At 37.0% G+C, this 14335-nt stretch overlaps 2 protein-coding genes across 4 annotated transcripts in view; both read right to left on the bottom strand.

Annotated features, from left to right (window-relative positions):
• The window catches only part of LOC134288741 (uncharacterized), a 531602-nt gene that overhangs the window by 69777 nt on the left and 447490 nt on the right, over positions 1 to 14335 (bottom strand). The gene's annotated exons all lie outside the window — the stretch shown is intronic.
• Positions 1 to 14335, bottom strand: part of LOC109404745 (fibrillin-3) — a 375815-nt gene that overhangs the window by 230788 nt on the left and 130692 nt on the right. For all 3 annotated transcript variants that reach the window (XM_062854530.1, XM_062854531.1, XM_029870275.2), the window contains exons 3-4: positions 9408 to 9591; positions 9098 to 9282 (exon numbers count right to left, since the gene is read on the bottom strand). In XM_062854530.1, the coding sequence (XP_062710514.1) occupies positions 9098 to 9282; positions 9408 to 9591 (369 nt within the window). The remainder of the gene's footprint in view (positions 1 to 9097; positions 9283 to 9407; positions 9592 to 14335) is intronic.

Genomic DNA, 14335 nt, shown 5'->3' with positions numbered 1-14335 from the left:
TTCTTGGCGTAACGTCCTCATTGGGACAAAGCCTGCTTCTCAGCTCTCAGCTGCCCAAGGAAGTCAAGGAAATTTCCTTTACGAAAAGATCCTGGACCGACCGGGAATCGAACCCGTCACCCTCAGCATGGTCATGCTGAATACCCGTGCGTTTACCGCCTCGGCTATATGGGACCATTGTATTTATATTATTTAAATACAAATTTGATTGATTCTTGGAGAGATATTTAACAAGTATACATTATAGCCATAGGATCCTACCACTTCCGTTGTGAAAGTGATCCCACGGATATGAAATTGAAAAGAAGCAGTAACGGAACGTTTATAAATTACGTCCAACATTTGAGGGAGGGGGGATCTCAAAAGTGTGACAGTACGTGTATTAGGTATAGGGAACATGCGTGACAGAGGGGGGAGGGGGGGGGTCTAAAATTCCCAAAATATGATGGACGTAATATTTGACAATTTATGGGACTTTTTGGCGCTGTATCGGTAAATTATCAAGTCGGTCGGAAATCAATCAGAACCAGTAATTACAAAATAATTTCTTGAAATAATGTGTTGCTAAATTCCATTTTTTTTTAACAGCTAGGGAAAACTATACTGGAATTTTTGTAAAAGTTAATTTTGAAACATCTAGGATGTTCCCCACAATTCCTTGAAGGATTCAAACAATATTTCAAATTGTTCTGAAATTTCCTAACCGAATCTAATCTAATACAAACGCAGCCAGTACGAGAAAGCATCCTGGAAAGTAATCGGGTTAGATCATGCCCGATTACTTTTCTTGTCAATATTGAGGCTTGCAGCATATCAAAGATATGACCCAAGCGTCAAAGCGGCCAGGCCTACTGCGTTGTATTTGCCGCAAAGATGATTCTTTGAAGTACCTCGAGTTTTGAATGATTGTTCTTTCGTCGAAGTAATTCTCGAATCTACAGGGGAGGAAGGATGCGTGGACATACCGTACCAAACGCTCCAGATTGTATATGGTTAAAAATATGGTTGAAATATATGTAAATATGTCGTATTGGATGTTAAATAACGTAAATTGGAAAGGTCTCACCAATTCATTGAGTAGCTTTGTAGTACAACGTCGATTCTACAATACGTTGAATCAGGAATCCGCTACGACACTGCTATCACTATGGAAACATTCAAACAGTAACTACAACTCACACAATTTGTCATCGCCAGACCATATGCCGGCTGCGTACACTTTCTAACTTAACTAATTTGAATACAAGATTTTCTTTATTTAAAACACGCAAACTTTTCATTAAGTTCACATCAGGAACGACACCTTCCTTGGCGCAATAGGCCTTTTCATGTGACAGTTCCGTGCATGCATTTGTTTACAAAGCTTGAACAACAGATGCTAACAAGAAAGTGTCATCTTCATAGAAGAACTGTCAAACGCCCGAAAAATCAGCTGATTTAAGACGTCAAATGAAAAGGCCCATATGTGATAGCCAATAGGAAAACAAATTGTGCAGCATCACCGCAGGTGGAAACTGATTTTCGTCAGCCGAAACTGTTTCGGCTCGAGATCCACGATATAGAAGCGCCAGCCAAACACAAAAAACATAACTCCTTTGCAGCAAATGTTCTGAGGCGCTAAAAGATTTCTTCATAAATTTTGATATTTTTTTCAATAAGAACTTGCACTTTCTACCATTTCACCAGAGGAAACTTAAACATATTCTGTAAGCGTTCTTGCACACTAAAACTTCCTGGCTGCACACGGGTAATGATAACAAACCGACGGAAGCGCGATCAAGCCGACACAAGAAAGGTGGCCTCCGGCTACTGACTAGCAGCATCGTCACTGTAAATCACACTCCAATCACTTTGCAAGCGCTTCTCAATGGAAAACTATCCGGAAGGCATAGCGTCACTACGATTCGGCCGGCTAATTAAAAACAACACGGAGACGAAAAACGCGTGACAGAAAGTTTTAAAGCAGCCGCTCGCGCGCACGGCTTACTGCGATCCAAGAGGTGAGAGGAACGGAAATCGCTCTCAAATTGTTCTGAAATTTCCACCAATAAATAAAATGTCGGGGAAATACTTTGAAATACTAAAGAATCTTCTTTCAAGGTATTCCCCTGACGCCAGAAATAAAAACAATATTCATTGACGAGCTAAATAAAACTTTTTCTGTTTTTTTTTTTTGTTTTTTTTTTAATTTTATGCATAAAATATGTTTTTCTCTCCAATCAAAATTTCGTTCAGGTAATTTCTTGTGCTTCCCCAGAAAACTTTTAAGAAGTTTTATTATATTTATATTTTTCAAGAGTTCAGAATGCCTTGAAAAAATATTTTTTCGTTGAGAAAATTTGTAAGTTATTCTCCCAACAATTTAAATCCAACCTGCCATTAATTCATTACTTTCGCTATGAATTTCTTCGCAGTTTAACTTTTCAGAAAATCTTCTTTTCCGAAAACTGAGCTAAAACTACTTCTACATATTATGTCTATGTTGGGCATTGTTTTATTATCGTACGAATTGGGCCGAAGGGTCTCAGATTTTCATGATTTTTTTTTTCCACAGGCAGGGCTCATGGATATATGAACAAAAAAATTTTGAGGACAATTCAAGGTCGCCTATTTTCCCGGAAAGGTGGATTTTTTTTGTTTTCTCCTGACACTACTTACTTTAAAAAACCATAACTCAAGAACGAAGTATCGTAAAAACAAAGTTTTTTTAGAAAATCAAAACAAATTTTCTCAGAAATCCAAAAAAAATATGAACTGGAGAAAGTTTTCCACAAAATTTTCCATAGTTGAGAAAAAATGTAAAGAAAACCCGGAAAAACTATGTCCGAACTCGTGAAAAAATCAAAAAAAAATTGAGAAGTTTATTTAAAAAGTTTTATTCGGTGAAATTTTTGGAATGCACTTTTTTTCGTTTTTCAGTTATGCCCAATTTTGTTAAAAAAAATGTCCAAATATGCCATATAAGCTTTTTCATTAAAAAATCATATCTCAAGAACGAAACATCATAGAAACAAATTTTTTTAGGAAATAAAAGCAAATTTTCTCAGAAATCCAAAAAAAAATACGAAGTGGAAACAAAATTTCAATCGATTCGATCTAGCCGTATAAAAGCTATAGCCGTATATGTGGCACAAAGTCGTAATTAGCAAAAATGTTTTTTTTTTGCATTGTAATATTCAAACAGTTTTAACTTCGGATGTTTTCAAGCAATATGACTCAAAAATTAGCTAAAATCAGTTTTTATAAATATTTTACAGTATCACACTTTAATAAGAATCTTGACAGTCATGACAGTTGTACAGACAAAACTGTGCACACGGAACAAAAAAATGTAAAAAAAGTACTTAAGTAAAATGAACCTTGAAGTGATTTGAGCTATAAATATTTACTAGAAAAAGTACTAAACCGATTATGATCAAATTTTAACCACTTAATATAAACCATGTTTAGAATAGCGAGTGAAATTTTCAAACGTTTTGACGAGATAATAAAAAAGTTGTAGCCTAAGCAATTTTTTGAAATGGGTGCCCAAATTTTCCAAAATATAATTTTATGATATCGACAATATCTGCGCCAATACTAAACCGATTTAAATAAAAATGTTATGGTATTAGCTACACATAATACACTATTCATGTTCAAATAATTACCTATTTTCGCGAACGCAATCAAAAGTAATACAATATTTTCTGTGTCCGAGTTTCATCGAATACAGTCTTAGGCCAGGCCAAAACTTCGAAAATGTTTCATAGAAATCAAAAAAGTTAAAAAAATAAAAATTAAAAAAAAAACAAGAAATTCTTGAAAACATTACATGAGCTGGAATTCTCGAAGTCGTTTTATAAAATAGGAAAATCTTAAGCTTAAGGGCATCGCTGAGGGATTTCATGGATTCTCCTGAAAAAAAATCCCCCTTCAAAAATAGAAACAGGAAATTCTTCAAGATGCCCTGAGCTGTTTAGTAATAACTTTCCCAAATGGTGTGCACCTTTTCAACCGTCTAATACACAACCCTGGCATTGGGCGGGATACAGTTTGAGCATTTTTGTATGTTTTCTTTCCTGAGAAATGATGTTTTTTATATTTTTGGCTGATATTTAGGACTTTTCTGTATACCTCAAAATGGGTTTTGGTGTATTTTAAACTGTATTTACATTTTTTTAAATCATAGAAAAATTGATGCTTCGGTTACCTTGTAGATGTCATTGATTCTTTTGTATTGCATCGCAGCAATCAACATATTTTGAAATTTCCCTTAATCACTCTAAAAATAATCATAAAATCTCAAAATGCTTTCGTCTTAAAAAGTTGATAGCCCAAATATGCGTCCAGGGAAAATATAAAAGTGTAGGCATGTTTAAAAAAAAATTAGAAAAATCATAAATCAATATTCACTAAATTGCGAATTAAAAAGAATTGCCTTCCAAAATATGTTTAATTCGAATTTAGATGACGAAAAATAATGTATAGACTAAAATAAAAAACTGGTATTAGAAGGTTAAACAAAAAAAAAGAAATTCTATCAGAAATTCCTATTGAAATTTCGAAATCGCTCTACGAATTAAATAAACAGTTGTATAACATTTATTTTAAGAATATTTTGTTCATTCTCCTATTTACATGTATCATTGAAATTCTAAAGAAAAATCTACTGAAACATCACCAAAAGTATTCTTTTAACTCCACCAAATGTTACCATCCTAGGAGATTTCTGAAGAAGTCTATTACTTGGAGAAATGTTGACGTAAATTTTGGTAATCTCAAAATGTTTTTTTTTTTTAATCAATTTCTGCAGGAACTTTTAAATATTTTTCATTTTGATTGAGCAAAAAAACTTGAACTTGCGTTACTTTTTGAACAATTCCCCAAGCCAACTCATCTGGAACAAAATATGTACTTTCTTTATTGGTCTTTGAGATTTTGAGTATTTTCCATATGACTTAATACAATCCTATCTTTGAAGTATGTAAAATGTCTTCAAATTGAAAACATGACTTATTCTGACATTTTTGTTTAAATATCTGGCCTCTATGCACCTATGAGCCATGTCGATTCAAGTCCCCAACCCCACGCCCCAGTAAAAAAAAACATTCTAAAGGGTGGTACGGTCAAATTTTGGTCATACATTTTTTTCATAACTGTAGACTGCGTACACCAAATTTACTGTTTTATTTATTAAACCAGAAAAAGTTAACCGATTTCAATGAAAATTTTTCTGTTTGTGAAGTATGCATTTTTCGAATAAGTGTAATCAGTTTCGTACCTGTAATCGTAAACTGATTTTAATCATTCGAAGAGGGTATTCTGCTTAGAGGGTTCAAAAAGTCGGTACAAGAAGTATGCATGTCAAAATGCTGTGTAAAAATTTCATTCAATTTTATCTAGCCGTTACAAACTTATATTTTGTTAAGTAACAGCCGAGTAGTTTTTTTTTTCATATTCAAACTGCTACAATATTGAAAGTATTCATGGAAAATGGCTCAAAATTTAACTAAGAACATATTTTTATACTAGTATTATACTGTAAAATTTTCATAAGAATCGGAGCAGTATTGGTAGTTCTATAACTAAAATTGTGCTTTACTGTCCTTAAATTGCCGAAAATTTACTATGGAACGCTTTGTACAAAATTATGAAAAGGCAGTGCGATGGTTTTATCTATATATCGACCAATACTTAATGGATTTTGATGAAAATTTTATGGTATAAGCTACATATAATGTACTATTACTGGTCCAAAAGTAAGCTGTTTTGGTGTACGCAGTCTAAAGTTATGAAAAAAATGGTGTGACCAAATTTTGACCGTACCACCCTTTATTCACACCAATGCAAACTATCCGAAAAGCTTGATAAGAGTACCAATAAAAGATTTCAAAGTTTCAGCAGGTCCTGAAGAAACCCCAATATTCCTGCAGAAATGAATGAAAGAATTCTACACATTTTCGAAATTTTGTTGCATTTCACAATACGAATCAAGATATCGGTGTTTGTGTGCTGGTATATCACTAATCCATAGAGTCGTTAATAAATCCGTACTTCCAGGCCCGTGCACAGAAACGGCGATAAGGGAGGGTTTTTTCCTAATTTTGGAAAAGGGTGGAGGCGGGCCTAGTATATGAAACATCGACAATGGGAGGGGTTAAACCTCCAAAATCTCTCCCTTGTGCACGGGCTTGCGTCCTTCTTCCTCATAGATTTCAATCATCAATTTTCTTTCAAACGTATACTTTGGATTAATGATATTGATATTTATTTTCATAATTCAAAGGTCTTATCTATCTAAGCACCGACCAATAATGATCGAATTTATTTCTGCACCTCGCCTATCGCCTCATGGCCAATTTGGTTTCAATTACTAATTTATAAATAAGCTTCCACAGCATGTGAAAAAATATTGTGAAAGAACTATAATTATAAATATATATATATATATATATATATATATATATAATATAATAATATAATAATATATATATTATATATTATAAATCCATTCAAAAATGTTTGTGAAGGGGAAGGGGGGTGAACAAAAAGACAAAACTAAATTTGTATCATCCTAATACGATTGAATAATTGTCCCTCGAACTCTTTTTTCCGTCTAATCTACGTCAATTTCGGGCACACTTTGAATTCAATTCTCGGCACACCTTCTACGTGACACTATGGTGCATGAAGTGTAGAATTAGCATTAGTTCAAATACACAAAAATAAAATTTAAAAAAAAAACTATGGTATATAGGATTTGTGGCGATGGCACAAATTTCCCAAATGGAGGAGAACGTGCCGCTGGAGCCGACTTACTGATGATGGTACATGATGGCCAAAAATTATAGATTTGGCCGTAGGTGTTTATGCGAAAAGTCGGTCAAATTTTTCGCAATCCAAATCAAATCCTGAGTTCCAAGCACTTTTGAACAGAAAACTTTCAAATTGAGATGGCTTTAGAGTAACGACCAAAATATTTTATATAATAATTTTGCCCACCAGATCACAATACGCCATCACAGTACAACGTTTCGTATGCAGAAAATCCACATCTGCTAGCATTCTCTCTAGACGAAAACAACTTGTTGTTTACAGTTTACCTACCGGAAAAAAGTGTTTTATTTAATTATTTGAACAGCTCTTGCTGCACTCTGAAGTGCCACAGAGCTTTAGTGGAGTGTGAAATAAAATCGTGTTAAGTACTGTTCCTTTTAATTCCACTAAGAATTTGCATCCTTTGACTTTTTACGTATTTCAATCTCAACTGTAAGGTCGTCTTCAGTGTCTTGTACTTGACTCGACTTGTACAAGACACTGAAGACGACCTTACAGTTGAGGTTGAAATACGTATCTGTCAAAGGATGCAAATTCTTAGTGGAATTAAAAGGAACAGTACTTAACACGATTTTCTTTCAACTTACAGGTATTCCACTAACCAGCCCAGGTTTATCATCATCATCATCATCAAGAATAGTTGTTTCGAATCATCAAGAATAGTTGTCTTCAAACTGTCTGTTAGATCACAATTTTTGAATTATGAAAATAAAAATACACGGACTCACATTGACACAATATTAATACAAAAGAACTCAACAAGTTATCCAACTTTGAGAATAAACTGATTTCACACTATTTGTGTCTAAATATTCCCTACTGTCCATAATTTCAACTCTTCTCTGTCTGGCAAGTCGAAATGCAGCGTTTCCCTGGCATCCTCTTTTTTGCAAATTAAATTCCCTTTGGTTCATCTCTATGCGACAAACGCTGCATCTTGAAAATGCAATCATTCTACGTCCATCCCAACCCACTTTGTTACTTCATTTAAAAGTCAACATCCTCTTTGTCAGACCAGGCTGCAGCGCCAGCCCCCAAATGATCAACACGTGTGTCCTTCGTTTTTGGCTTGGCTTGGCTCCTATCACAATGTCACATTTTCACCACTTCAACCGACTGAAATTGGCTGCAATCTCGAACCACATGCTTACAGGTGCCGTTTCCCCCAAAGCTGCTAAAGTACGTAAACCCAACCTTCTCGATTAATTTTCCTGCAATCCACACATTCAACACACCCCACACAGGAGGCAGGTCTTTGTCGGTGGAAAGCTCCATCGATCAAAGGTGCAAAGTGGCAGCCCAAACTGAACCGCACACCATCCTATAGCTTTAGCTATCTGAGGTATATGAGGGAAATGTATGCAGAGTGGCTCGCATAAGCTATTGTGCAAACTTGCGAAGAAAGCCAAACAAAACTAACTGTGTGCTCTCGGCATCCATCCATATTTCTCCCATTCACATCAATGGGGGAACCTGTTAAGGCTCCCGCCGTCTCAGTAGAGCAACACCGGACTTGGCTTCACCACACCACCACCACCACCGACCGAGTTCTTTGTGTTGTCCTTTTGGGTAGGTACCTACCGTACCGAAAGTATACGGGAATTTTTCCTCAGTCAATAGGAAAGAAACCAAACAGTTTTCACAGCAGGGGTCCACGCCAGAGGCGTAGCAGAAATTAAAAGGGATGTGACATTTATCTAAATTGGTATAATGGAGGTAATTGCAACTCGATTGATCTACATATAGAGAGCATGAATCGGAACAATATGCAAAAGTTTTACGCAGCTGTCCTTTGTGTGCGGCACAAGACTGCGCCACCGTTATGTGCATATTTGTGGATTTATTTACATTTGTGGCATTTTGTCCTAGACCCTAGGTTTATTTCACATTTTTTTACGCCACGGTAAGCATGAGAAATAATCGGGAAAAAATGTATGACAGACAAAACAATAATTACTGTTACGTTGTAGCAAATATGTGAGATAGGTGTATGAGAAAATTTCCATAACCCTTCTTTACGACGTCAGTGGTTCTATCACTAGAAACCGTTGGGTGGGTAAACCAGAAACAGTAATGTACACATAGTAGTGGTTTGTTGGGGGGTCGTTCATAAGCTGCGTAGGCCTTTGGAAGGATTTCTGGTCAATACCTATGTGCCTTATTGACATTATTCAATTTTTCTATACAAAGTCAACTATGGAAATCCGGGGACGGGATGTATGCTCGTGGTGTATGCTCGGCCCTTTATAAACCAACCATCGCAACGGACCACACTTACCTTCGTCCTCTTCTTCGTCTTCTTCATCCTCTTCGTCCTCGCCCCGCGTCGACACACAGCTGGGCGTCTTGCCTATCCACTGCTTCCCGCTGCAGAACAATCGATCCGTGTCCGGTGGCTGCAGTTCGTAGTAGTCGTCGCACTCGTAGAATGCCACCAGAAAGATGTGGTCATCTTTTCTCCGTCTGTGAAAGAACCCGGAGGAAGTCAAACAAAATGCCATTCCCGAATTAATAGATCGGATTGGAGAAAGATGCACTCGATCAATTGTTCTTAGATGTGGTAGGAAGAATGGTTGGTAGGTACCTACCTGTTGTACTTGACGACGTAGCCATTGTCTATCTCCGGAGCATGAATCAAGCCCTGGGCCATGCAGGACAGATCCAGCTGTGAGGCCAAGCCACTGTCGACAGTGGTTTCTTCCTGGATGTTTTGCAGTTTACTGTTTTTGCGTTTCTTCTGGGGCTGCTGTGTGTTACTCTCGTCGGCCGATTCTGTGGGATGGAATGGGAAGAAATTTATTGCTATTGTGGAAATTGGAAACAACGTAAATGTTGCAAAGTTAACTGTCGTTTTAGAAGAATCTGTAGTATAAATAAATAAAGCTAGCCCAAGTACTCGCTAATCATCCCTATGGACTTTTCTCCATGGATTCTTACAGAAATTATTCAAAGATTTTCTCAGAAATCCGTTCCAGTTTTTTTTTTTCAGAATTACTCAAGATACATTAATAAAAAATCAAGAATATCCTTTAAATATAACATAAGTGAATAAATTCTAATGTTATTTTTCATTAAAAAAAATAAAAAGTGCTTTAGAAACTATCATTCATTAAAAAAACAAAAACAAAAAATTATCCAGAAATTCTCCTAAAAATACCTTGGCAGATGCCTTCAAAACCACTTCCAAGGATTTTCGGAATATTCTTAAGGAATTGCTTTAGAAACTCCCTAAGCGATCCTTTCAGAAATTCCTTAAGAAATTTATGAAAATTTTTTACAAAGAACTCATTCAGAAAATTTTGCATGGATTGTTTCAGAAATTTATCTATCGTTTCCTTCCAAATTTCTCTACATATTTATTCAGAAAATTTACCAAGGGTAAGTTTAAAAAATCTTCAGAGCTTGATGTAGGAATTCTCGCGGGGGTTTTTCAAAAAGTCTTCCGCAATTTCCTTCAAAAGTTCTTCAGTTCTCCAGAAATTCCTTCAAGAATTTTTTCAGAAATCTGTTCAAGGACCTCATCAGAAATTCTCGAAGAAATTTATTCAAAAAAGTATCCATTTCGTTTAGAGATATCATACAAAATTCATTGAGCAAAACTTACATTTGAAAATTTTCTTTAGGGATTGCTGAAGAAGTTCACAAAGAGTTCTCTTGAAAATTATTGCAAAATTGCATCCAGGATTCCCCCATGAATTTCTTAAGAAACCATTCAGAAATTTTTCCAAGGAAGAATTCTTATTTAAAAGTGCTTAAGAAATTTCTTAAAAAGCTTTTCCGGGGGTTTTTCGAAAAAAAATCCCAAAAATTTCTTCAAACATTACTCTACGGACTCCTTTAGTGATTTTTCCCAGGATTCCTTCAGAGATCTTTCAAAAATTTACTAAAGGGATGGCTTCTTCTTCAAAAATTTACTTCAGAGATTGCCTCAGAAATTTTCCAGGTAATTTTCCGAGAATTCTTTCAGAAACTCCCTAAAGATTCCTTCAGAATTGTCCCCAAGAATTTCTTCACGGATCTTTTCAAAAAATCTTTCAAGGATTAATTCAAAAACTTTCTCCAGGAGTTTCATATTTAGAAATTCTTCCAAGTGATTTCTTCAGAGATAAATTTAAATGTTCCATGGATGCACGTACATGCATAAAAGTGGGTGCGTAAGAGAAAATTGGAATACGGACATGTCTTTAGTAAACAATACATAATCAGACAGTTCTTTTTCTATTATTTTCGAGTAGTTGACATCTGTTTCGCTTATGTAACGAAAACATTGAAGTTGTTCTTAAATGGAACTTGAGAAAACTATAGGATGTTGAGGACATACATGGAAGATTTTTTCTTCGTGAAATTAAGTTTATTTGATTGGAACTTGACTGTTGATAACAGATAACAGAATTTTATGACACTTTAGTCCTTAATGCTTAAGGACGCTTGCCTGTTTTATCCTAAAACTCCACCGCTCTCGCGCTGTATACGAGGAGCGGGGTTTTTTTTGTCAGTGTTGTATTCTTGCCTTTCTCGTACATCAAGGTGTACCGAAAGGCTATATGTTCACTCCAAAAATGAAATTTCGATAGAGCCCCCAGAGGGGCAAGTTTCATATACCAATCGACTCAGCTCGACGAGTTGAGATGATGTCTGTGTGTGTGTATGTATGTGTGTGTGTGTGTGTATGTGTCCAAAAAATGATCACCTCACTTTTAGATAGTAAATTTCAACCGATTTTAACGATCGACGGCTTGTTCGACGCGGAATCTGGTCCCATTGTCCTGATGAACGGTTAGCAGGAAAACAATATCAGACCATGTCTGAACCAGCAGTGTTCCGGAACCGGTTCCGGGTGTCCCGACGGATGTGGAAAAAATATGAAAGAGTGCCAAACCCATGCATGCGATACAACAAGTAACGGCTTTTTGATAACCTGATGACTGATTATCAAATAAATAGGTAAGGACCACATTAGAGACAGCCGGTTGTATTCCGGAACCAGTTCCGGGTGTTTCGCCGGAAATGACCAAATATAAAAGCGAACCAAACCCATGCATGCGACACATCAAACAGCGGCATTTCCGATAACCTGATGAACGGTAAGCAGGAAAACAGTATCAGACCATATCTGTAGTAGTTGTCCGGAACCGGTTCCGGGGATCTTGACGGATGTGGCCAAATATAAAAGAGTACCAAACCCATGCATGCGATACAACAAATAACGGCTTTTCTGATAACCTGATGACTGGTTATAAAAGAAAAAGGTTAGGACCACATTAGGGACAGCCGGTAGTGCCGTAACCAGTTCCGGATGTCCCTCCGAAAGCGGTTAAATATAAAGTTGAACTGAACCTATGTGTGCGACACAGCAAGGCTAGAATTTTTTGATAACCTTATGAACGTTAGCAAGCAAACAGGTTCCGACCGGTGAAAAAAATGTTTTACGCATATGGTCAAATCACAACCGTTACGTAGTAAATGAACATTACATGTTTTTGACTTTGCTTGTCTCAAACTGGCTATAACTTGAAAATGGTCAAACTTATCGCATTTGAAAGATTATTAAATTTGCTACCAAAAAGATCTTGGAATCTATTGGTTTAGTTAGATAACTAAAGCAAAAAGATCGAAAGTAGTGTTTTGCCTTTCTCGCACACTTAGTGTACTAAAAAAAACTATGTTCACTCAAAAAAACGATTTTTCGAAAAAAATACACCATATACCATATACCAATAAACGCATTTCAACGAATTGAGATTATGTCTGTATGTGTGTATGTATGTGTGTATGTATGTGTGTATGCATGTTTGTATGTATGTGTGCATGTATGTGCGCAAAATAAGTTCACTCACTTTTAAGGCACTTCCCATTGGCCGATTTTTCGGATTATAGCTTGAATCAAACCGGAATTGTTTGCTTTCCGAAATGGTCCAGATCGGCCAAGTTTTTTTTTTTTTTTTCATCTTTATTAACGTGTGAATCGGCCAAGGCGTTCCGAAGTTACGGCCATTTCAGTGATCCGGACCAGCACAGGTAGAACTGGCCGTATATAAAACTGAACTAGCCCATCATGCGATAAATCAAACTGCGGCAATTTTTGTAACCCTTAGCATGGTTGACGAGTTTTGTGCGGAAAACGACACTGGAGACCAGAAGCTCAACGATGTCAGCCCAAAATTCAAGATGGAAGCCAAATGTTCAAGGTGGCGGCTCAAAATTCAAGATGGCGGCCGTTTACTAAAGATTTAGGCACTTAAAGCATGCTATATGGGAATATTTAATATGGGGAAGATGTCTGGACCAGAGATGTCCATATCCTCAGTGTGGGAAAGAGAAATAGAAAATACACCACTCACGCTGTGCATCTGAACTGGAGCCCTTCTCTTATATGTGGATCCACCACTGCGATTCGGATGCGCGCAAGCTTGGTGGGTAGCAATAAATCTCTTAGCTCCCTGAGCACCAGGCCACACAACAGTGCGGCGAGAGCGATTTAAATTCTCTTCGGTGAAAGTGTAAAAAATCACCCGGGCGCGCGCTCCAGTGAGGTTTTTGCGCCAGAGTGCGCGCTGCGGTGAAACACCGGAGAGTTCTCGCCCCGGCGACACCATGGTGATAATTCGGTGACTGCTGGGTGAAAACACGGGAGAGCGCCGGAGAGCGATGCGCGTGAAAGAGTGAGCCACACTCGATCCTAGGCGGACGAACAAGAGCACGCACTAGCGCTTGGTCTACCTACCACCCAAAACAAGAGAAACTGACTTCTTGGTGTGGTGAAAAATGTTCCTATCCCCAGTGTGGTCGATAAACTGACGCCGCAGTGAATCGCTACGGTGAAATGCCATCTCTGGTCTGGACTCCTAAAATGGCGACTGGAATATCTAAGATGGCGGTCTAAAATCCAAGATGGTGGCTTCAAATTCAAGATGGCGTCTGCTTAAAGAAGTTTAAGGTTCTAAACCATGGAAGATGTCCGGAGTCAAAAAATTCGACCACAATGTACAAGATGGCGATCTAAAATCCAAGATGGCGGCTCCAGCTTCAAGACGGCGGCTGTTTGATAAAGATTTAGGTTCTAATGGCTGTTTAATGAAGTTTTCGGCTCTAAAACCATGCACTATTGGTATATTTGGTATGGGGAAGACTTCCAGAGTCCAAATTGGCGATCTAAAATTTAAGATGGCGGTTCCGAATTCAAAATCGCGGCTGTTTAATGGAGTTTAGGGCCTGAAACAATGCATTATTGATATATTTGGTATGGGGATGATGTCTGGTTTCTTAAAATGGCGACCAGAACATCCAAGATTGCCATCTTTAATCCTAAATGGCGACTTCAAATTCAAGATAGCGTCTTTTTCTCAAGAGTTTGAGGCTCAAACATTGAAAGCCAGATAAACGATATGATTTCTGGTATCATGAAATGGATTTCTGTTAATTGTATAAAAGTGCGATATATATAAACATTTCGCTTGAATTTTATTGAAATGGGGTTTCGAAGGCACAAGAAAGGCGCCATCACCGCTACGTGGAT

This window comes from Aedes albopictus, chromosome 2 (assembly GCF_035046485.1).
Source record: "Aedes albopictus strain Foshan chromosome 2, AalbF5, whole genome shotgun sequence".
NCBI classification, from domain to species: domain Eukaryota; kingdom Metazoa; phylum Arthropoda; class Insecta; order Diptera; family Culicidae; genus Aedes; species Aedes albopictus.
The sequence above is the reverse complement of the archived record's forward strand: the minus strand, read 5'-3'. Positions and strand labels throughout refer to the sequence as shown.